The sequence below is a fragment of the Protomyctophum parallelum genome, assembly GCF_964188405.1.
Source record: "Protomyctophum parallelum genome assembly, chromosome: 13".
Classification (NCBI taxonomy): domain Eukaryota; kingdom Metazoa; phylum Chordata; class Actinopteri; order Myctophiformes; family Myctophidae; genus Protomyctophum; species Protomyctophum parallelum.
The window spans coordinates 44,675,724-44,698,972 of record NC_139708.1 but is presented as its reverse complement, the minus strand read 5'-3'; the positions used below and the strand labels follow the sequence as shown (position 1 = coordinate 44,698,972).

The 23,249-nt window shown below is 44.7% G+C and overlaps 1 protein-coding gene across 2 annotated transcripts in view; it reads left to right on the top strand.

The window, feature by feature from the left end:
* flii (FLII actin remodeling protein) overlaps nucleotides 1–23,249 on the top strand; it is a 45,783-nt gene that overhangs the window by 11,976 nt on the left and 10,558 nt on the right. For both annotated transcript variants that reach the window (XR_014570185.1, XM_083780682.1), the window contains exons 7-24: nucleotides 321–496; nucleotides 3,519–3,676; nucleotides 4,740–4,824; nucleotides 8,193–8,340; nucleotides 9,520–9,650; nucleotides 10,898–11,011; nucleotides 11,546–11,650; nucleotides 11,787–11,966; nucleotides 12,874–12,956; nucleotides 14,146–14,220; nucleotides 14,368–14,451; nucleotides 15,390–15,561; nucleotides 16,468–16,575; nucleotides 17,582–17,773; nucleotides 18,842–18,946; nucleotides 19,725–19,814; nucleotides 20,596–20,735; nucleotides 22,218–22,488. Coding sequence is in view for 1 of the 2 variants with exons in the window: in XM_083780682.1 (XP_083636808.1) it covers nucleotides 321–496; nucleotides 3,519–3,676; nucleotides 4,740–4,824; nucleotides 8,193–8,340; nucleotides 9,520–9,650; nucleotides 10,898–11,011; nucleotides 11,546–11,650; nucleotides 11,787–11,966; nucleotides 12,874–12,956; nucleotides 14,146–14,220; nucleotides 14,368–14,451; nucleotides 15,390–15,561; nucleotides 16,468–16,575; nucleotides 17,582–17,773; nucleotides 18,842–18,946; nucleotides 19,725–19,814; nucleotides 20,596–20,735; nucleotides 22,218–22,488 (2,417 nt within the window). In the remaining variant the exon portion in view is untranslated. The remainder of the gene's footprint in view (nucleotides 1–320; nucleotides 497–3,518; nucleotides 3,677–4,739; nucleotides 4,825–8,192; nucleotides 8,341–9,519; nucleotides 9,651–10,897; nucleotides 11,012–11,545; nucleotides 11,651–11,786; nucleotides 11,967–12,873; nucleotides 12,957–14,145; nucleotides 14,221–14,367; nucleotides 14,452–15,389; nucleotides 15,562–16,467; nucleotides 16,576–17,581; nucleotides 17,774–18,841; nucleotides 18,947–19,724; nucleotides 19,815–20,595; nucleotides 20,736–22,217; nucleotides 22,489–23,249) is intronic.

Genomic DNA, 23,249 nt, shown 5'->3' with positions numbered 1-23,249 from the left:
TGAAATTTAGCTTTGGCTAACTCTGGCCCATTTACATTGATGTGATTAATGAGCTTTGTCCCTGTCAAATAAATAAATAAACGTACTGTACATCATGCACCATTAAGACCCGGAACGCATCTGTGTCGCTTTAGCGTTTAACCACATTAACCATTATTTTTTTAGACTTTAGCTGTGGAAAACTAGCAGATCTACAAGCTTGTAATGCGGCACTCGGTGCCGCGCTATGCCGAGATTGTCCCCTGTTTGCACATGGGACACATACAGTGCACCTACACCTGCATAACCAACATGTTCTTCTTCTCCACACCGTCTCCTAGACGTGGACCTGTCGTGCAACGACCTGACGCGCGTGCCCGAGTGCCTGTACACGCTGGGCAGTCTGAAGAGGCTCAACCTGAGCTCCAACCAGATCTCTGAGCTGTCGCTGTGCATCGACCAGTGGACGGGGCTGGAGACGCTCAACCTCAGCCGCAACCTGCTCACCTCTCTGCCCGTAAGTAACCAACCTGCTCACCTCTCTGCCCGTAAGTTTAGTTTAGTTTATTATATCAACCTCAGCCGCAACCTGCTCACCTCTCTGCCCGTAAGTAACCAACCTGCTCACCTCTCTGCCCGTAAGTTTAGTTTAGTTTATTATATCAACCTCAGCCGCAACCTGCTCACCTCTCTGCCCGTAAGTAAGCAACCTGCTCACCTCTCTGCCCGTAAGTTTAGTTTAGTTTATTATATCAACCTCAGCCGCAACCTGCTCACCTCTCTGCCCGTAAGTAACCAACCTGCTCACCTCTCTGCCCGTAAGTTTAGTTTAGTTTATTATATATTAACCAGATCTCTGAGCTGTCGCTGTGCATCGACCAGTGGACGGGGCTGGAGACCTTAGAGTATATATGAATAGAGACGGCACCCAGAGGAAACCCTGAGGCGAAATGGACATAGTGGCCGGATTTGTCATTGCAGCTCGAGCCAGCGCTGGTCCGTTGACTATCATTGCGCACGTTCATGTGTTTAGGGCCATGACACGTGAACGAATGTTTCATACGTGAACGCGCACAAACGGCACAATGATAGTCAACGGCAGCGCGTTCATGTGTTTGGGGCGAATCCATCCCAGAATGCACTCTGTTCCTACCAGGAAGGAGGAGTGAAATCGCCTCATGCGCTTTTGAGCAACTTAATGCAAGTGGATGGGAGGAGAACTCTGGTGTCTTCTCTATTCATATATACTCTAAGCTGGAGACGGCTCAACCTCAGCCGCAACCTGCTCACCTCTCTGCCCGTAAGGAGACGCTCCTTCTCACAATTTATTAATACTTTTAGCGCCATTGCCAAAACCCTTCGGCAATTGAAGCCTAATTTTGATACTAACGCTTGCCGCCATTGCCGAAAGCCCTTCGGCAATTGCTTTTTATAGTGCATTCGATCAAGCGACCCATAATGCTACTCACGTTAGCAGGTTAGCTAGCTGTGTTGTCGGCACAGCACTGGATCGTTCATCTTAGATCGCCGTCGCCATAAGAATCCATTCTATCCGTTTCTTTCAATCGCCTGTATCTCCTATTCCTTGTCCCAGATGGCATTTTTGGTCAAAACAGCGTGTCTTTGACGTCACAGAGCCGATGCTGTGCAGCTTGCCAGAGCTCCGGTCTGGATTCAGATTGTCAATAAGGAAGGCCCCGCTCCGTGTAGTTTCCAAATGTAGGTCTACGGCGAAATGACCGGAAATGGCGGCTTTTCAAAATAAGAGCTCAGATTTTAAAAATGCTGGCGTGAATTATGTCCTAATGTTTCAATAAATGATAGCAGTAAATGTGTTAAAGGTCTTATCTTCTAAATAATACATTTGTAGCCTTATGGTGTTGCTATAGAAGGCATTTCTCAGCAGAAAAGTAATGGTAAGCGAAAGCCTTTCTCAGCAGCACAGGTCCATCTCAATGAATTAAAATATTTTAATATCCGTAATATAATTCAAAAAATGAAACTTTCATATACCATATTCTCAATTCATTGTACATAAAGTGAAGTATTTAAAACCATTTTTTAAAATCTTGATGATTAAGGCGTACAGCTCATGAAGATAAAAAAAAATCCTATCTCAATGAATTAGAATATTTTACGAGACCACTAAAAAAACGAGAAATGTTGACCATCTGAAAAGTATATTAATGTATGCAGTTAATACTTGGTCTGGGGTTACTTTTAAACAAATCATTTCATCGATGGGGCGTGGCATGGAGGTGATCAGCCTGTGGCACTGTTGAGGTGTTATGGAAGTCTTATGTCTCACAACCTTCCTCTTGACAATACAACCTAGATTCTCTGTGGGGTTCAGGTCAGGCCAGTTGGCTGGTCAGTTAACCTGACCTGAGATCAGATTCATACGAGGTTTCCTCTGGACACACACTGGTCTGATTAACCCATTCTGACCTGAGATCAGATTCTAAAAATGTCAGTCGTTCTTCGATTTTTCAAAAATAGCAGACCTACAAGCTTGTAGATCTGCTATTTTTAAATAGCTAAAGCACGACATGATGCTAACACCAAAATGGGTTCCCGTTCAGAATGGGTTAAGCACAGTAATACCATGGTCAGTACACCAGTTACTAGTAGTTTTAACACAGTAATTCCATGGTCAGTACACCAGTTACTAGTAGTTTTAACACAGTAATACCATGGTCAGTAGTACACCAGTTACTAGCAGTTTTGGCTCTGTGGGCAGGTGCCAAATCGAGGTGGAAAGGAAAATTAGCATCTCCATGAAGCTTGTCAACATACTGAAGCACAATGTACTCTAAAAAGATGGCTGTGGTTGAAATCCATTTTAAGTTTTCACTGTCAGTGGATCAACACCATAGCAGATAACACGGCATAAATCAATCAATGTGTTTTGTCATGTCCAGAGTCTAAACACAACCATCTATTATATCTTAACAAGCTTTATGTTCTTCAGCAGCGTGTGTTGACCTGCACTGCATCCTACAGATGACGTATCTGTAGGATGTTAAAAATGTTGAACAAAAAAACTGCGTGTGTCACGTCCCAAACTCTTCTCCCTTCTGGCTATGTAGTCATAGCACGTCATAGTACATATGTATAGCATAGTATAGTATATATGTCGAGGCAGCGGTGGCCGAACAGTTTGCGGAGCGGTCTTGATATCGGAAAGGTCGCTAGTTCGTATCCCCGGACCGGCACGTTAAAATTACCACCGCTGAAGTGCCCTTGAGCAAGGCATTGAACCCCTACCATGAAATGTTCTATGAGCAGGGCCTGGCTGTAAACAAGTTCTTGAGCTTAGTCCAGTTACCCTGGGTAAACATAGTACCTTTCCTTTCCTTTATGTATAGTTTCATTATATAGATATTCCACTGTTACGTTCTTAGGTTACGCATGTTTCATGATAAATACTTTTTATGTGATGTATTCCCATGCTTTTTTTGTTCTTGTTTAATGTAAGTCCCTCTGGATTAAGAGCGTCTGCTAAATGCCCAAATTGTAAATTGTGTTTCTGCATTCAGTCGGCGATCTGCAAGCTGACCAAGCTGAAGAAGCTGTACGTGAACTCCAACAAGCTGGACTTTGACGGGGTTCCGTCGGGCGTGGGGAAGCTGTCCAGTCTGGTTGAGTTCATGGCCGCTAACAACAACCTGGAGCTCATCCCCGAGGGACTCTGCCGGTAGGAAACCGCACGCATATACCGTACAATACCAGTGTTGTTTTTGGCTAGCACATTTCTATTTTAGTTTTAGTCAAGGTTCAAGGTCAAGGTTTCTTTATTTTGTCTCCCGAGGAAGAAATTTGTCTTGGACCCCAAGGACCCGCCCTGCAGCATACAGATACAATACAATACAATACAATACAATACACAATACAAGACAACAAAAGGCACACAGTGACCCGTACAACATTAAAAAACCACACACCAACATACCTAGTGCAAAAAACAAAGAACATCACCTCATAACCTTCGACCCCTACCCTGCCCTCTGCAAGGACTCTGTTAAGGAGTGTGATTGACAGAGGGACAAAGGAATGCTTGTACCTATTGTATTTGCACGCATGGACCTCGTATCTCCTACCAGTCAGACTAGTCATAGTCCTTGGAATAAAACGTTTTAGTCACCTGGAATGTTTCAGTGTTAGACTAGTTTTAGTCGACTAAATATCATAAGATTTTAGTCAACTAAATCTACAGTTGATTTAGTCGGGCCTTGATGCCGTCGTAATGACTGATTTTACTTGCTGAAAATATTGTGTAAAATGACTTATGCTGGATCTCTTCTCCACTAGTCCCTTCCTAACATTTTAGTCTAGTTTTTATTTGTTGACGAAATTGTCCATACATTTAGTCTTAGTTTTAGTCAGTGAAAAAAGGTAGTCGACGAAAAAAAATTGTCATAGTTTCGACGAAATCAACACTATGGTTAGTATGGTACATACTGTGCACACACGCACACACACACACACACACACACACACACACACACACACACAGTCACACACACACACACACACACACACACACACAAACTGTGCATATGGGATGTGTTGTTTTTGTTTGGCAGCATCCGCTTGTTTCTTCTTCGGTTTGCCGTTTTCTGCATTGTCCAATCAGAAGGAAGAGACTAGCCACTCTCAAGACACGAAAGAATGAATCAAAATGGGTTGGATTCTGTTTTTAATGCCTAGGAACAATATTGAGTGAAGTTTAAAGTGTGTGCTTTCATTGTGTTTTCTAGGTGTGGTAAGCTGAAGAAGCTGGTGCTGAATAAGAACCGCCTGGTGACGTTACCCGAAGCCATTCACTTCCTCACCGACTTGGAGGTACGGTTTGAGTGGTTCTCAAAGTGGGGTGTGGGGGGGGGGGGGGGGACCCCCAGGGGTCCTTGAGGGAGTTCCAGGGGGTCACTTACCGTATATTACCAAATAACAGCCCATGCTCAAATAGCCGCCCACTACCTAATAACGGCCCAGGTTCTGACACCATTTTGCGTAATTACCGCCTCGTCCAAATAACCGCCCTCGTCCATATAACGGCCCATGGGCCGTTATTTGCAAACTCAATCAGCCTCAGCCCTCGTTTATATTAATTGTATGCGTGTTCACTGTGTTGAGTATGCAGATATCCGCACGCCAAGATCACCTCACAACAGCGCAACACAGTCCTCCACATCATCCATAAAATAAATCTAGGCTATATAAGTGCCTATGCAGCCTATGCACAACCGATTGTTTTAATTCAAAGTGGTATATATTCTGTGAAATGTTTATTGTCATCCGTATATCTACAAGCTCCAAGTGTTGCATGACAGCGCTTTGTGGGCTTGCAGATCATCCATTTTCGGTGCGCGGCGTGCATACGGATACGGATCGTTCCAATGTGAATGCATGCGTACCTAAAGAAGGGAGTGGACTGTTTTTTTTTAAAGAACGTGACATAATCTCTAGTCGACGAGCCAAGCGTCAACAAAAAAACACAGCCGCTGCACGATGCGTAACACCAGCGCATTTCTCAACGCCGCCCTTCTCCTGTTGAATCTGCTTATACGTGCAGCACCGCGCTGATCTTATTCTGTGGACTACACGTGGCTCTTGGGCTTTGCTTGGCACAGTTTCCAAAGTAAAACAAAATAATAATAATGCTAAAGTAGAATCCATAGCAAACTAATACACTGGAGCACAGAACTGACTGACACAGTGAATAGCAGGCAGGCTGACAGTGAAGTAGTATAACGGCAAAAAGCCAAAGAGGCAATGCAATTCAGCGTGTCTGGATTTATTTGAGACAATGTCGCACAGTTGATGGTCAGTGTTCGTGCGCGCCAGCCATCAAGCACACCGTCATCAGGAGGATTAAAGTGTGTTATGCAAGTGTACCCGGGTGCGCTGTTGAATCTCGGGCAATGTGAATCATGGCCATCGGGGACCAGGCAACCGTATTCGGAAACGGTTCCAATGAAACGGATTCAGTCCGTCTCAGTGTGAATCCCCTATAAAACGCCGCCACCATGAAGTCCTCAGCGCAACAAAAAAGTTTAGATTTAAATCGTGCTATACTCGGGCAATCTTCAACCGATTGTTCTAATTCCAAATGGCCTATAATCCGTGAAGTGTACATTTTCATTGGGTGTATAATTCATGTTTTTTATATGCTTTTATTAAATTATATGGAGTGAGATGCTAACATCGGCATATAATGCTCAAGCGCAGTTCACGTGCACTGCATGGCTCTGCTTGACATTACATTTTCTATCGCCTGTAACGGTAACCTGTGGGGTTTAGCCACTTGACTACACACAGTATACAGTTGTAACAGTAGGCTATGTGTAGTGTAGGCCTATAAATTATGGTTTTATTCAAGTGCAATCTACCGGTACGTAGGCCTACAGTTTATAATGAAATCATTGATTTGTCCGCTGCTTCCCCATGCTCAATCAGAACATGTGTGTTGATACGCTCCCTCTTACAATTAAATCAAAATGCATTGCCTGCAATGTTAATTGTTTACCATACTAAAAAAAGATGACTGCATGGAACTGTATGCAACCAAATGATGATGACAAGCCTGCTGCACAGTGCCGTGGCCCGTGTGCAAAGAAATAGCAGATCTACAAGCTCACAACATGTCGAGCCTCGGCCTCGGCGTTTCTGGGCCTCGGCGTTTCTGTCTGACATAAAACAGACAGAAACAGAACGAGGAGTGATATTGTACACTACAGTCAGGGTTCCCACAAGTTTAGTTCCCACAATTATTTTCTTAACAATTCATATTCCAAATGTATTTTTCAGGCCTATGCCTTAATGAGGATATTGTATGCTATCAATCCCCCCAAGCAAGACAACATGGAAAAAAGAACAGATGTAAAAACACTATGTTGTTAGATAGTTATTTATGAAATGATATCCACACATTTTAATTCCAAATTAGCTTTTCTAGGCCTGTATTTTAAAATAAAAAATAATTCACTGAATTTCATGGCGGTAGGAACCCTGTACAGTATTATTATATGTTGTTTTATACAGTATACTTGTACACGCTTAATTGTATATACTGTAGCTTTGTTTTTTTTAATATTATTACGGTAATACCAGTTCCAGACAATATTTGCACTACATGTTACTGTATGTTACTGTATGTTTATACTGAAACCAAATAATGGCCTTGTGCAGGCCGGTGCAAAAATATATAACAGCCTATGGCAAATAACGGCCTGGTTCCTTATAAACGCCTGGGGTCCGAATCGATTCTGCATATTAACAGCTCGGGCTACTATTTGGTAATATACGGTAATCTAAAGCAGTGGATCTCAGCTAGATCTGCACTGGAGCAACATGAATAACAATGTTCTGTTCTGTTAACCCATTCTGGGCAGAAACCCCTTTTGGTGTTTTTTTTTTTTTTAGCATTATCTTCAGCTATTGAAAAATAGCAGATCCACAAGCCCATAGCGCGTCACTCAGAGCTTGTAGGTCTGCTATTTTAGAAAAATAGTGAAAATGTGGTGGAAATCTTTGAATATATATATATATATATATTCTTTCAGAGCGAACGTTTTTAACTCATTCTGACCGGGCACCCATTTTGGTGTCGGCATCATGTTATGCTTTAGCTATTTAAAAATAGCAGATCTACAAGCTCATATCGCGCCACCGAGTGGCGCGATACGAGCTTGTAGGTCTGCTATTTTTTGAAAAATCGAAAAACGACTGACATTTTTTAGAATCTGATCTCGGGTCAGAATGGGTTCATCAGACCAGTGTGTGTCCCAGTGGAAACCTTGTATGAATCTGATCTCAGGTCAGAATGGGTTAAGTCAAATAATTTCTTCTGGGGGGTCCCTGGAACACTATATGTTCAGATGGGGGTCGGTGGCCAAATACATGTATATCTTTGGGGGTCCTTGACATGAAAAACACAGGGTTTTTCAGAGAACACAGGATTCAGAAGACCTTTGTAGAATCATCCTCGGGTCTAAATGGGGTTCTGGATGTGAGGGAGAACCCAATGTTCTGTCGTGTTCTGTGTGTCCAGGTTCTGGATGTGAGGGAGAACCCAATGTTCTGTCGTGTTCTGTGTGTCCAGGTTCTGGATGTGAGGGAGAACCTAATGTTGTGTTGTGTTCTGTGTGTCCTTAGGTTCTGGATGTGAGGGAGAACCTAATGTTCTGTTGTGTTGTGTTCTGTGTCTCCAGGTTCTGGATGTGAGGGAGAATCCCAACCTGGTGATGCCTCCCAAGCCGGTGGACAGAACGGCCGAGTGGTACAACATCGACTTCTCCCTCCAGAACCAGCTGAGGCTGGCCGGGGCTTCCGCTGCTACCGTCGCTGCTGCTGGAGGAGGTGTGTGTGTGTGTGTGTGTGTGTGTGTGTGTTGGAGGAGGTGTGTGTGTGTGTGTGTGTGTGTGTGTGTGTGTGTGTATGTGTGTGTGTCTTAGAGTATATATGAATAGAGAAGACATCTGAGTTCTCCTCCCATCCACTTGCATTAAGTTGCTCAAAAGCGCATGAGGCGATTTCACTCCTCCTTTCCGGGTAGGAACAGATTGCATTCTGGGATGGATTGGCCCCAAACACATGAACGCGCTGCCATTGACTATCATTGCACACGTTCACGTGCGTTCCAGGTGCGTTCACGTATGAAACAGCGTTCACGCGTCGTCGTGAAACGTGCACAATGATAGTCAACGGACCAGCGCGTTCATGTGTTTGGGGCCAACTGCAATACCTTAATTCGGCCACTATGTCCATTTCGCCTCAGGGTTTCCTCTGGGTGCCTTCTCTATTCATATATACTCTAAGGTACGTGTGTGTTGATTTTGGCAGCAAATTTTGATTGTAGTTCTAGTCGACATTATAGGATTTTAGTCTAGTCAACTAAAAAGTATTTCGGCCGTATATGATGCCGTCGTAATGGCTGATTTCACAGTTGCTGAAAATAGCCGATCTACAAGCTCCCAAAGCGTTGCGGCGTGATGCATTGGGAGCTTGTAGATCTACTTGTGTCTTTTACGGTCTCTTGTCCACTAGTCCCTCCCTAACATTTTAGTTCCTCTGCTTCCTTTCAGCAGCAAAGTAGTAATATTAGCATTAGGCTAATCAGTGAATAATACCAGCTCAGTGGCCTTGTGGTTAGAGTGTCCGCCCTGAGACTGGGAGGTCGGGGGTTCGATCCCCGGCCGGGTCATACCAAAGACTCTAAAAATGGGACCCAGTGCCTCCCTGCTTGACACTCAGCATCAAGGGTTGGATTGGGGGTAAATCCCTGCGACATACTAGCGTCATGTCCAGGCTGCCTCACGCTACAGAAACAGGAGATAGGCTCCTGCCCCTATGGGCCTCATGGCTACAGAAACAGGAGATAGGCTCCTGCCCCTATGGGCCTCATGGCTCGGCAAGGCTACTTAATCAGTGAATAAAACCTGCATGAGGGAAAACATCAATTTTCAGAAACCCCCCCCCCCCCCTAGAAGCAAAGATTTGAGTTGAAATCGTTAAACGTGTGTGTGTGTCCGTGTCCAGGAGCCAGCCCCCGGGACCCCATGGCGAGGAAGATGAGGCTGCGCAGGAGGAAGGACTCGTCCCAGGACGACCAGGCCGCGCAGGTCCTGAAAGGCATGACCGACGTGGCGCAGGAGAAGAAGAACATGGAGGTAAGGTCCTGAAAGGAGAAGAAGAAGAACATGGAGGTTCTGTATGAGGAGAGAACGTGAAGGGCTATGGTGGGGTCTGTTTAGTACAGTGGACGTGTGTTTTTATGTGGATTTCTCCTTTGTGACAAACGGATTGTCAAAGTTTTTCATGAAAACCAGAGACCTATTTAGATTTAACATGGGGACGGCAAACAGAGACCTATTTAGATTTAACCCATTCTCTTGGTGTTTCAAGCATTCTGTTCTACTTTAGCTATTGAAAAATAGCAGATCTACAAGCTCATAGCGCGCCACCGAGTGGCGCGCTACGAGCTTGTAGGTCTGCTATTTTTGAAAAGTCGTGAAAAATGTGGCGCAAAACTTTGAATATATATTTCAGAGTGAACATATTTTTTACTAAAATATTGGCTTCATGGGGGGTCCCCGGAACTACATATTCCGGATCATTCTGGGGGTCCTTGACATGAAAAAGGTTGAGCACCACTGACATAACATAGGTTTTATGTTAGGATTTAGAAGCCTTTTTTTTAAATCAACCTCAGTCCAGAATGGGTTAACATGAGGACGGCAAACACAAGGGCTTACATACAATGCCTCAGATAATGACGCCCTTGAATCATGAATCTGTTGACATTTAAAAAAAAAATCACTTAGACAACTGGTGGTCTTGTTTCCAGTACAATTTACAATGTAGGCATTTAGCAGAAGCTCTTGATCCAGAGCGACTTACATTTAAGCAAAAACAAAAGCATGTCATACATCACATATATAAAAAGTAGTTATCGTGAATCATGTATAAACTAAGAACGTAACAGTGGAGTATCTATGTCAACTACAACTATACATACTATACTATATTATATGTGTACTATAATGCAATTCTAGTGCTGTCTACGTAACGTATAAGTCTGTCTAAAATACTATCCAAGTCGACATAAAATGCTTTCTAAGGGGCTTAGGCTAGGGCAAGTGCTACGGGCCATGGTGGAGTCTGAAGAGGTGGGTTTTCAGACTACGGCGGAAGATTGGGAGTGAGGCTGCAGTTCTGACTGCGATGGGAAGTGCATTCCATAGTTTTGGAGCCAGAAGGGTAGAAGAGTTTGGGACGTGTGGAGCGTTGTTGTCCCGGCGTTTTTTCAGTATACAGGAGGAGGAGGGGAGTGGGGGGGGAGTTCAGACGAGGATGGGAAGAACATGAGGAAGTAACATTTAATTTCAGTAAGCGTGACGTCTGTGTGTTTTTTTAGTTACAGGAGAACGGTGATCTGAAGTACGCCAGTCTGAAGGTGCGCCGATGGGATAAGAGCCTGGAGAAACCTGCTCTGGACTATTCAGAGTTCTACCTGGAGGACATTGGGCAGGTGTGTGCAGTGCTTGTGTGTGTGTGTGTACGTGTGCAAAGTGCTAAATCTCACGTGTCTCAATTCACCGTGGCTTAAAACCCATTTTGGTGTAAGCATTATCTTATGCTTTAGCTATTGAAAAATAGCAGATCTACAAGCTCGTAGCGCGCCACTCAGTGGCGCGCTACGAGCTTGTAGATCTGCTATTTTTTTAAATGGCAAGAACGACTGACAGAAACATAGCTTTTTCACTGTCACTGTCAGGATGTAGAAGACATTTTGAGAATCTGATCTCAGGTCAAAATTAGCCTGGGCACCATTTCATTTCGGCATATGATCCTGTCGGGAGCGGATGATATTGTTACGTCATAGTGTAGTATTGTTTTGTAGTCGACAGGCAGGAACAACAGGCGGCAACGGGAAAAGGAAGGTTCCTTCCTTTTCCCTCTCAATAAAAGCTCTCGTAGCCTGTAGCTTTTATTGAGAAAAATCGGTGTAAGGGAAAAGGAAGTTGCCGCCTGTTGTCCCTAAACATCTGTCTTGTCCCTGCAGGTTCCCGGCGTGTCCATCTGGCAGATAGAGAACTTCATCCCGATGCAGGTGGAGGAAACCTTCCACGGGAAGTTCTACGAGGCCGACTGCTATATCGTCCTCAAGGTGACGTCACGTTCTTTTTTTTCTCTCCTTTTCGTTTACTGTCAGGATGTAGAATACATTTGTAGAATCTGATCTCAGGTCAGAATGAGGTTAATATCTACGCTGTAACATCCTTTTCTCCGTCTGTTCCACGCAGACCTTCCTGGACGACAACGGAGCGCTGAACTGGCAGATCTTCTACTGGATCGGACAGGAAGCCACGCTGGACAAGAAGGCGGGCGCCGCCATACACGCCGTCAACCTCCGGAACTTCCTGGGCGCCGAGTGCAGGACCATCCGCGAGGAGATGGGCGACGAGAGCGAGGAGTTCAGCGCTGTACGTTGAAATATATATATATTATATATACTGTATATATTAGGGATGCCACCGATTAATCGATTTTCCAATTAATCGTCGGGGTCTCCGAAATTTAATATTTCATAATCGAAAATCAATAGCCAAAATATAGGCTAATGAGTAAGGCTGCATGATATATCGAACATGTACCTTCATCAGAGTGGAGAATATAAGTATAAATCAAGTTGAGCAAAGCCACTCTTCTGTCTCTAACAAACACAGTTAACGATTGCTTGTCAAGTGCCTGCCAGACAGACAATCAGATGAAATGAAGGCAGTTGTAGAGTAGAGTGTAGACTAGTGAACTGAACGTTTTCTGTTTATATCGAGTAGTTAAAAAAGAAACCTACTTTCTGGCCTATCTCATTGCAGTAAACAACGTTCAAGTCATTTTGTCACTCACTTTGCCACGCAATTTGCCACTCACTATGCATGCGCATACCCTATATACACGCGTGCGTGCGCACAGATGTCATAGTGCACGCCATAGATCCATCCACAAGCATGTTTCTGCTACTTGTAATAGTTCCTGTCGAGTGGCGTAATTTTTCATACAGAAAACTTGTGGTTGGTTTTGCTTAAAATGAAATGCTTACAACTATGACTGTTAAAGCAAACAAGACAAACAAGGTTACAGGCTTTAGTTCTCTATTATTGGTGCGACAGTCATTAGACCAACAACCTAAACCCCAAACCCAACCATGCCTGCAAGCGCAGGAGCAGTGCATGTTCGAGCGCTATAGTCCGACCGCTGTTCCCGCGTGTCGGACTAATGAATTACCAACCTTTCCCGACAAACAAACAAACAAACATAAATAATAGATCTCGCAACTTGTAACCTGGCTCCCTCCCTAGCTAATTAAAAGTGTCCATGTGATTATTGTAGGTCTTTGACAACGAGATCTCCTACATCGAGGGTGGAACAGCCAGTGGCTTCTACACTGTGGAGGACACACACTACACTGTCAGGTGAGTGTTTTTAGTGAAGCGCTAAACTGCTAAATTTGTCATGAGAAATGGGCCGCTTCCGTTAGCCATGATGCTAATAAAGGCTCCGTTCCATTCCGATCAAACGGAGTCAGTGGTGCTGCTATAGAGCGTCGCAGTCCCGCCCCCTACCACCAGGGCCCAGGAAATGATTCTCCGTTCATTTTCCTCCATAGACATTTCAGAAAGTATTTATTTAAAGATGTTTACACCGCCGCGGACAAAGCCATGACAAATCATGACAACAAACACACTTTTTTGGGGCCGAACAAATAATTAGAAAGAAGAAAAAAACGGCAGGTTATAAAACACTTCTTTTGGTTGTTTTTCTTCTTTGTAATTATTTGTTTGGTCCAAAATATTGTGTTGTGTCGTCATGAGTTTTCACGACTCGAGTTGGCTTTGTCCGCGGCGTAACCGTCTTTAAATAAATACCTTTTGAAATGTCTATGGGAAAAATGCATTGGGATTCATTTCCTGGGCCTGGCGTCGTCATGAAAGGGGGTGGGTCCCTCCCCCTTTCAGAACAACGAGTGGCCCAGGAAATGAATCCCAATGCATTAGAATTAGAAAGTAGAAAAAAAAACACTTTTTGTTGTTGTTTTTCTTCTTTGTAATTATTTGTTTGGTCCAAAATATTGTGTGTGTTATGATTTATCACGACAAGAGTTGGCTTCGTACGACGCTTAAAAGGTCTTTAAATAAATACGTTTTTAAAAGCCTATGGAGAAAATGAACGGAAAAATAATTTCCTGGGCCACTCGTTGTTCTGAAAGGGGGCGGGACTGCGACTCTCTATAGTGTTGGTTCACTTGGAAACACTCTGCTACACCAGTAGGTCTCAGAGTGTCTTTGAGTGGGTTCCAAACAGCCCTGTATGGGTGTGTAATTCTTGAGAGTGTACAAATGGGTCCATTTGGTTCCATTTGTACACTCAGGAGTTATGGGGGTCCTTGAAATTATTTTATTTAGAAGCACTGCACGCTAAACGGAAAAGCCTTAATTAGTATCAGCCAGGAAGTATGAAAATGTATTCTAGTGTGCATAAGAGCCCATTGTAGGACACGGAGAAATACCAGAAGCATAAATGCTTTAGAATCCTGATTTCGTCCCCATCTATAATTTCTTAACCAGATGGTTTAACCAGCTGCTTTGCTTCTTCCTCTTCCAGGTTGTACAGAGTTTATGGCAAGAAGAACATCCGGTTAGAGTCTGTTCCCCTGAAGGCCTCCTCCCTGGACCCACGGTAACACACACACACGCACGCACACACGCACGCACACACACACGCACGCACGCACACACGCACGCACGCACGCACGCACAGACACAGTTTTATTCAAAAGACTGACTAAATCTAAATTATTATTTGTTTATGTCCCTCCGTCCGTAGGTTTGTTTTCCTGCTGGACAATGGCCTGGAGATCTTTATCTGGAGAGGAGCCAACGCCACGCTCAGTGGTACCACCAAAGCCAGGTTAGCACGCACGTCACACGCACACACGCACACACACGCACACACACACACACATGCACACACACACACACACACACACACACACACAATTACAATTAGCTTTGAGCATATAGAGTTTGGGCAGTGACACGCATGTCTCAGTTACAGTGATTTACACACGTGTACCGTTGTCATCCCTAAAGGCTGTTCAGTTACAGTGATTTACACACGTGTACCGTTGTCATCCCTATAAAGGCTGTTCAGTTACAGTGTTTTACACACGTGTACCGTTGTCATCCCTAAAGGCTGTTCAGTTACAGTGATTTACACACGTGTATCGTTGTCATCCCTAAAGGCTGTTCAGTTACAGTGTTTTACACACGTGTACCGTTGTCATCCCTAAAGGCTGTTCAGTTACAGTGATTTACACACGTGTATCGTTGTCATCCCTAAAGGCTGTTCAGTTACAGTGATTTACACACGTGTATCGTTGTCATCCCTAAAGGCTGTTCAGTTACAGTGATTTACACACGTGTACCGTTGTCATCCCTAAAGGCTGTTCAGTTACAGTGATTTACACACGTGTACCGTTGTCATCCCTAAAGGCTGTTCAATTACAGTGATTTACACACGTGTACCGTTGTCATCCCTAAAGGCTGTTCAATTACAGTGATTTACACACGTGTACCGTTGTCATCCCTAAAGGCTGTTCAATTACAGTGATTTACACACGTGTATCGTTGTCATCCCTTTAAAGGCTGTTCAGTTACAGTGATTTACACACGTGTACCGTTGTCATCCCTAAAGGCTGTTCAGTTACAGTGATTTACACACGTGTACCGTTGTCATCCCTATAAAGGCTGTTCAGTTACAGTGATTTACACACGTGTACCGTTGTCATCCCTAAAGGCTGTTCAGTTACAGTGATTTACACACGTGTACCGTTGTCATCCCTAAAGGCTGTTCGCGGAGAAGATCAATAAGAACGAGCGTAAGGGCAAGGCCGAGATCAGCACCCTGGTCCAGAACCAGGAGCCTCCGTCCTACTGGGAGGTTCTGGGAGGACAGCCCGACGAGATCCGGAAGCACGTGCCGGACGACTTCTCCCCCGTCAGACCCAAACTATATAAGGTAAAAAAAAACATGAAAACAACTATGGGTGGTGCAGTCGGTAGCGCTTTTGCCTCTGTGACGCATTTTTGTCTTCTGCCATTTCCACTATTTATTTCCACATTTGGAACCATAAAAAATGACAGTACACACACACACACACACAGTAGCCTACGGGTCTTCTCGGATCCACTCGGGATTAAACATAATGATTGAAAGACCCACCCGAGGTCCGCGGGAGATGCGGCCGATTCCGAGACCAGGACCCAAGTGGACCCGAGTCCCGTCCCGTGCGGGACTCGGGTATTTTTTTATTTATCAGGGGCACCGGTGAAGAGCTCTACTGTGCATTAAAGGAGAATTCCATGCTAGAATACTTTTTTACCTTTCTTAACTTTCTTTGTAGTCGTTACATCCCCACCAAAGTGGTCCAGGTGTTTTTTTGTGCAAAAACTCCTTATTGGTTATTTCCCCTACCATAAGCCCTCAATGAATTGCATTGGATTGAATGGGGCTATGGGGTGTTGTGCTAATTCGCTCATTTCCATCAAAATAAGTAGTAAAGTGTGCCGCTTGGGATATTATTTACATTATGAAGAGAGGATATATACAAAAAAATAATTTTGAGCAATGGAAATAAGCGAATTAGCACAACACCCCATAGCCCCATTCAATTCCCATTAAATTCAATGCAATTAATTTAGGGCTTATGGTAGGGGAAATAGCCAATAAGGAGCTTTTGCACAAAATAACACCTGGACCTCTTTGGTGGGGACGTAACAACTACAAAGAAAGGTAAGAAAGCCTTTTAGTATGGAATTCTACCTGTTTATTTGTGTGTGTGTGTGTGTGTGTGTGTGTGTGTGTGTGTGTGTGTGTGTGTGTGTGTGTGTGTGTGTGTGTGCGCGTGTGTGTGTGTGCGAGCAGGTGGGTCTGGGTCTGGGCTACTTGGAGCTGCCTCAGATCAACTACAAGCTGTCTGTGGAACACAAGAACGCCAAGGTCAAACTGGACACGGTGCCAGAGCTCAGACTGGTAGGTACAGTAGGTACAGTAGATATAGTAGGTACAGTACCTCTGCTGTGGGGCAGTATGGGTGTTTTGTAGATGCAGATACACAGACATTTCCTTTTGTCAAATATGTTTTTATTGAACAGATTATAAATTGTTACAAACATTATGATATGAAATACATGTTTTTTTTTTTTATTATATAGAAAACAAATAATGAAAGAAAAAAAAAACCAAGACAAAAAAGAGAGAGAAATCCCTTAACCCTCCCACCCATACTGCTTAATGACACTGCATACTATAGAATAAGATGAAAGCTCATGGGAAACATCTGAAAAGAAAATGGCATACAGTCAACCATATCAATGGTATCCTGTCCATTAATCGTTTCTACTCGGGTAATGGACAGGGGGCAGCCAAACACAACAACTTCACCAAAATATATGCTAGTAAAATAAAATGCTAGTTGCTGCCTAGTAGGGATGTCGATTATCGATTAATTAATGAATTGATCATTGATAACATTATAGATGTGCACTGTCTGTCTTGCCTGTCACATCACATGCAAGGAGGGAGGGACCTTTTCTTTAAACGGGCCCACATGTGCGTTCCTCAGCCGCGCCATTCACAGAAAACCACCCAATGATAGACCTGCAGAATTTTCGATTAATTGTTAATTTTTGAGGGGCGCTAACCCCTCCTATATACAGCTTTTGCCCCCACAAAATGTCCACAACACAAACCTTAAATGCCGTTGACAATGGGAAGGGAAGATCTTCCCTCCCTCCCTCCCTCCCTCAGAATCCTCTTTATCCCGTTTAGACGTGGGAACGATTAAAAAAAATGCCTTCTAAATCATGACAGTTTTCTGAAAAACCTCATGTTTCTGTATCAGTGGTTCTCAATATTTCATGTCAAACATTATATGTAATTGGCCACCGGCCCCAATCTGAAAATATGTTGTTCCAGGAACCTCCCCACATAATGGGTTATACAATCCAATTTAAATCTCCCTCCGTCCTCCGTGCAGCTGCAGTCTCTCCTGGACACCAAGGGCGTGTACATCCTGGACTGCTGGTCGGACGTCTTCATCTGGATCGGGCGCAAGTCTCCCCGCCTGGTGCGCGCCGCCGCTCTGAAGCTGGGCCAGGAGATCTGCTCCATGCTGCACCGACCCAAACACGCCACCGTGACCCGCAACCTGGAGGGCACCGAGTGCCAGGTAACGTTCACCCCAACCTGGAGGGCACCGAGTGCCAGGTAACGTTCACCCCAACCTGGAGGGCACCGAGTGCCAGGTAACCTTAACCCCAACCTTGAGGGCACCGAGTGCCAGGTAACCTTAACCCCAACCTGGAGGGCACCGAGTGCCAGGTAACCTTAACAGTTTGACTCCATAAAACGCGTAACCCGCATGTTAACCCATTCTGACCTGAGATCAGATTCATACGAGGTTTCCGCCGGACACACACTGGTCTGATGAACCCATTCTGACCTGAGATAAGATTCTAAAAATGTCAGTCGCTCTTCGATTTTTCAAAAATAGCAGACCTACAAGCTCGTATCGCGCCACTCGGTGGCGCGATATGAGCTTGTAGATCTGCTATTTTTCAATAGCTAAAGCATAACATGATGCTAACTTCAAAATGGGTGCCCGGTCAGAATGGGTTAATCAAATACCCTACGCTGCCGAGATTGTTGTATTACCTTTCGAGCATACGCTGAATTATTTGGGCTTTTGATCCGTGAAAATCCGGCGAAAAAAGGTTCCTCCGTTTGTTATGATCCGATCGCACCACCCGCCATCTTGGTGCGCCGCAAGACCGCCCCCACAAGACCCTCCTCCATGAGGAATTGTAGTCCGTTCATTTGCATTGGCCTCAATTTCCCAGAAGCCCTAGCAGCCCACAGCATGTGTTGATTTCCGGTCTCGTCATCAAAACGAAACCATCTAGTCTATCTCCGCGGCAAAGACAGAGTTTCTTTTTATTTATTACAATACGGCGGATTAAACACATAAAACAAAAGGCAGGGAATGTTGTAGAAAGCACGCATCGTACCCTGGATTAAACAATTAGCGGCAGTCAAACTGTTTTAACCCAATCTATGCCAAGCCTGCAAATATTGCTTGTACCCTCGTGTGCCAATACCCGGGAAATCTTGGGTTTCTTTATCTATTAATCCAGAATTAATAGTATATTCATTTACCGTCCGTTATAGCTGTATCATCCTGTAATGAATTGCAGCGTTAAGTGACTAATTGTGGTCTTCTCCTCTCCTTCTCCCCAAGGTGTACAAGTCTAAGTTTAAGAACTGGGACGACGTGTTGAAGGTGGACTACACCAGAGCAGCTGAAAATGTAGAACAGAAAGCTAAAGATAATCTACTGGGCAAGGTAAGATAATCTAAAGATAATCTACTGGGTAAGGTAAAATAATCTAAAGATAATCTACTGGGCAAGGTCAAATAATCTAAAGAAAATCTACTGGGCAAGGTAAAATAATCTAAAGATAATCTACTGGGCAAGGTAAAATAATCTAAAGATAATCTACTGGGCAAGGTCAAATAATCTAAAGAAAATCTACTGGGCAAGGTAAAATAATCTACTGGGCAAGGTAAAATAATCTAAAGATAATCTACTGGGCAAGGTAAGATAGTCTACTGGGCAAGGTAAGATAATCTAAAGAAAATCTACTGGGCAAGGTAAAATAATCTACTGGGCAAGGTAAAATAATCTAAAGATAATCTACTGGGCAAGGTAAGCATGGTACGTACAAGGATTGTGCTTGGCTATACCTGTGTATAATGGCATCATACCTAATACATAATTCTACCTGAAAAGTTCATGCCATGTCGCCATAAAAGAAAGTCATATTAAGTCTTGTGTTCACAGTATACCTGGCTGTGATATATTAGTCACATAGGTGTATATACATCCATGGTTTCCACCACCTGCCTATAGGTGGCAGTGCTAGTTCCCAGTGGAACGCCTTGTGTGGGGTCACACACATGCCCGGGAACCCAGGGACCCACAAACTAGGAATGTATGTGTCGTGGCTTGTAAATCGGTCAACTCAGCTTACCAATACAACTCTAATTTCATGGTCGACTTGGTGTGTGTCTGTGTCTGTGTGTGTCTGTGTGTCGGTGTGTGTCTCCCCTCCCCTCCCCAGGTGAAGAAGGATGCAGAGAAGAAAGACCAGATGAAGGCTGACCTCACCGCCCTCTTCCTCCCCAGACAGCCAACCATGGCCCTCACTGAGGTAAGACAGCAGCAGTGTTGTTGTTGTTGTTGGCAGCACATTTCTATTTTAGTCTAGTCATAGTCTTTGGAATGAAACCTAATTTAGTTTTAGTCACCTGGAATGTTTTAGTGTCAGTCTAGTTTTAGTCGTTGTGAGCTTGTAGATCAGCTATTTTCAGCATTCAAACTAAGTGTAAAATGACTGGAGCTCTTGTCCACTAGTCCCTTCCTAACATTTTAGTCTAGTTTTTATTTGTTGAAATGATCAATATATTTAGTCTTAGTTTTAGTCATCATAGCTTAGTTATCCTTCAGTTTACATTTAGTTTTCGTTAGTGAAAAAAGGTAGTCGACGAACATTTTAGTATTAGTGGACGAAGTCAACACTGGGCAGCAGTACTGTACGGTTTTACTAAATTACACCTTCACTTTAGCAACTCCTACCGCAAAAGGGGTTATCGACGGGTGAGACAGTGACTTACTCAAGCATATATGAAACAAGTTTATTACACTAACACATTATTACACAAACACATCAGCTAGTTTCAGCTAGGTAATCGACAGCTCCACTACACCCGTCAACAACAATGTCCATCGTCCTCCTGAACCGCGGCCAGTCCACACAAGGTTGGTGCAAATATGCCAACCTTGCGCGTGACCACTACTGCCAGAAGATGTCACTCTTACACCACTCAATACAAAATAGAAAGGAAATAAAAAGCATAGCAAGAAAATGTTTATATCAAAAATGGGATAAAACCACAGCAGTACAGTTCCACAGTAGAACGTTTGTTCTCCAGGCGGAGCAGATGATGGAGGAGTGGAACGAGGACCTGGACGGCATGGAGGGCTTCGTGCTGGAGGGGAAGAAGTTCGCCCGTCTGCCCGAGGAGGAGTTCGGACACTTCCACACCCAGGACTGCTACGTCTTCCTGTGCAGGTGTGTGTGTGTACGATGCAACATAATGTGTTTGTGTGTTTTAACCACATTAACTGCGCAGCCTATTATCGACATGCCCTGAGTTAATGTGGTTAAAAACACACACTATACAACGTATAGGCCTATTAAACACAATCGGTGCCGGAAGTTCTTCAAAATAGGAGCTCTGGGTGGCCGGAGTTGTCTGAGCGCTTTTACTCTGAAAGCCATGACCCGGAAACAATCTACTAAAAAAAGTTGACTTTACATTGCGATCATTTTAATTTATACGATATATGATCCAAAATGAGTTCATATTTTGCGAGAGAGACGGATGAGGAGCGGAAATGAAGCGCCAGCATATCGATCCGTTCATAACCACGGAGAGCGCCCATGATTAGGAGAGACGAGTCATTCTTTGCAACGGCTAAGTCAACGGTAAGCTAATATGAGCCCAGAGCGTAGCATACGGTAGCCGAAAGGCGAACTGACAAAAAACAAAAAAATCTGAATATTCTTATCTGGCCCGGTATCATTGAGGATGCGCTAGGACGTCCTCACACGTATGTACAGCTCGGTTCGAGTCCCTGTGACGTTCCCAGACGTCGGATGTACAGATTGTGTTAACTGTGCAGCCTATAGCAACATTATCAACATCACACTATATGGGCGTCTGTGGCTCAGGAGGTAGAGCAGGTCGTCCAATGATCACTGGGTTGGCGATTCGAATCCCGGCTCCTCCTCCTGTCCACATGTGGAAGTGTCCTTGGGCAAGACACTGAACCCCACATTGCCTCCAATGAGTCGGTCGGTGTGAGCTCGCCACCGTTGGTGAATGTGGGAAGTGAGGACGCTGGTGTCGACTGTTCGCCGCTTCACCTCCCAATGTATGAATGAACCATTGTAAAGCGCTTTGAGCACTTGGAAAAGCGCTATAAAAATGCAATTCATTATTATTATTATTATTATATAACGTATAGGCCTAGTATTAACCACCTTTTAAGACCACCTTAGGACGCGATGTCTTCTTAAAACCTATCCTATAGAAAACTGGTGGTGCAGAGTTACAGACCCATAAGGGTCCCTTTGGTTCCAAACTATCATTTAGCTGGGACTGTGAGATTGTATTTAAAACCCATTTTAGGCGGGAACCCCTTTTGGTGTTAGCATTACGTTATGCTTTAGCTATTGAAAAATTGCAGAGTGGCGCGCTACGAGCTTGTAGGTCTGCTATTTTTGAAAAGTCGTAAAAATGTGGTGCAAATCTCTGAATATATATTTCCGAGCGAACATTTTTAACTAAAATATTTGCTTGCTTTCCCTGGAACTACATATTTTGAGCCCAATAGAGATAACTCTGGGGGACCTTGACATGAAAAAGGTTGAGCACCACCGACATAGAAACATGGGTTTTTCTGAAAAATGTTAGGATTTGGAAGCATTCTTTTTTTTTTATCGACCCCAGTCCAAAATGGGTTAATGAATGCGAGCGTGTTTCCACAGATACTGGGTGGCCGTGGAGTACGAGGACGATGACAAGGACAAGGAGGGGGCGAGAGTGGGGGGAGGAGGAGGACGAGTCAGAGGAGGAGGAGGAGGAGGAGGAGGAGGAGGTGAAGGAGGCGCCGAGGAGGAGGACGACAAGCAGCCCGAGGAGGACTTCCAGTGCGTGGTGTATTTCTGGCAGGGCCGGCAGGCCTCCAACATGGGCTGGCTCACCTTCACCTTCTCCCTGCAGAAGAAGTTCGAGAGCCTCTTCCCCGGAAAACTGGAGGTATGTCTGCAGTATGACTAGTTGTGACTCCTCTTTTTGATAGACATAGTCATGGCGGCAAGACTAATGGTGCGTTCGGAAATGCGCACCGGGAATGTGGTCAGTTTGTTGAGTGTGGTGGGCGGTGACGTCACAGAGTGCGTTCAGTGTGCCTTATTTACGAACGACCACAGCTGTGACGCATTCACATGAATCACACCGGACGACCCCAGCTTCAGGGTAGGGTCTCTCAGTGGACAACCCCATCTTCAGGGTAGGGTCTCTCAGTGGACAACCCCATCTTCAGGGTAGGGTCGCTCAGTGGACGACCCCAGCTTCAGGGTAGGGTCGCTCAGTGGACGACCCCAGCTTCAGGGTTAGGGTCGCTCAGTGGACGACCCCAGCTTCAGGGTAGGGTCTCTCAGTGGACAACCCCATCTTCAGGGTAGGGTCTCTCAGTGGACAACCCCATCTTCAGGGTAGGGTCGCTCAGTGGACGACCCCAGCTTCAGGGTAGGGTCGCTCAGTGGACGACCCCAGCTTCAGGGTTAGGGTCGCTCAGTGGACGACCCCAGCTTCAGGGTAGGGTCGCTCAGTGCGGGCACTCGGCACACCCGGTGCGCAGCGCACTGGATTTTAGAAAGACAACGCACCGAGTGCACTGAACAAACGAGCGACAAGAGAGCACACCAGTGCATTCAGGGCGCATTTCCGAACGCACCCTAACTGTTCAGGAGAGGAGAAAAACTGTTTTTTTGTTTGCTCACATACTAGAGCTAGAT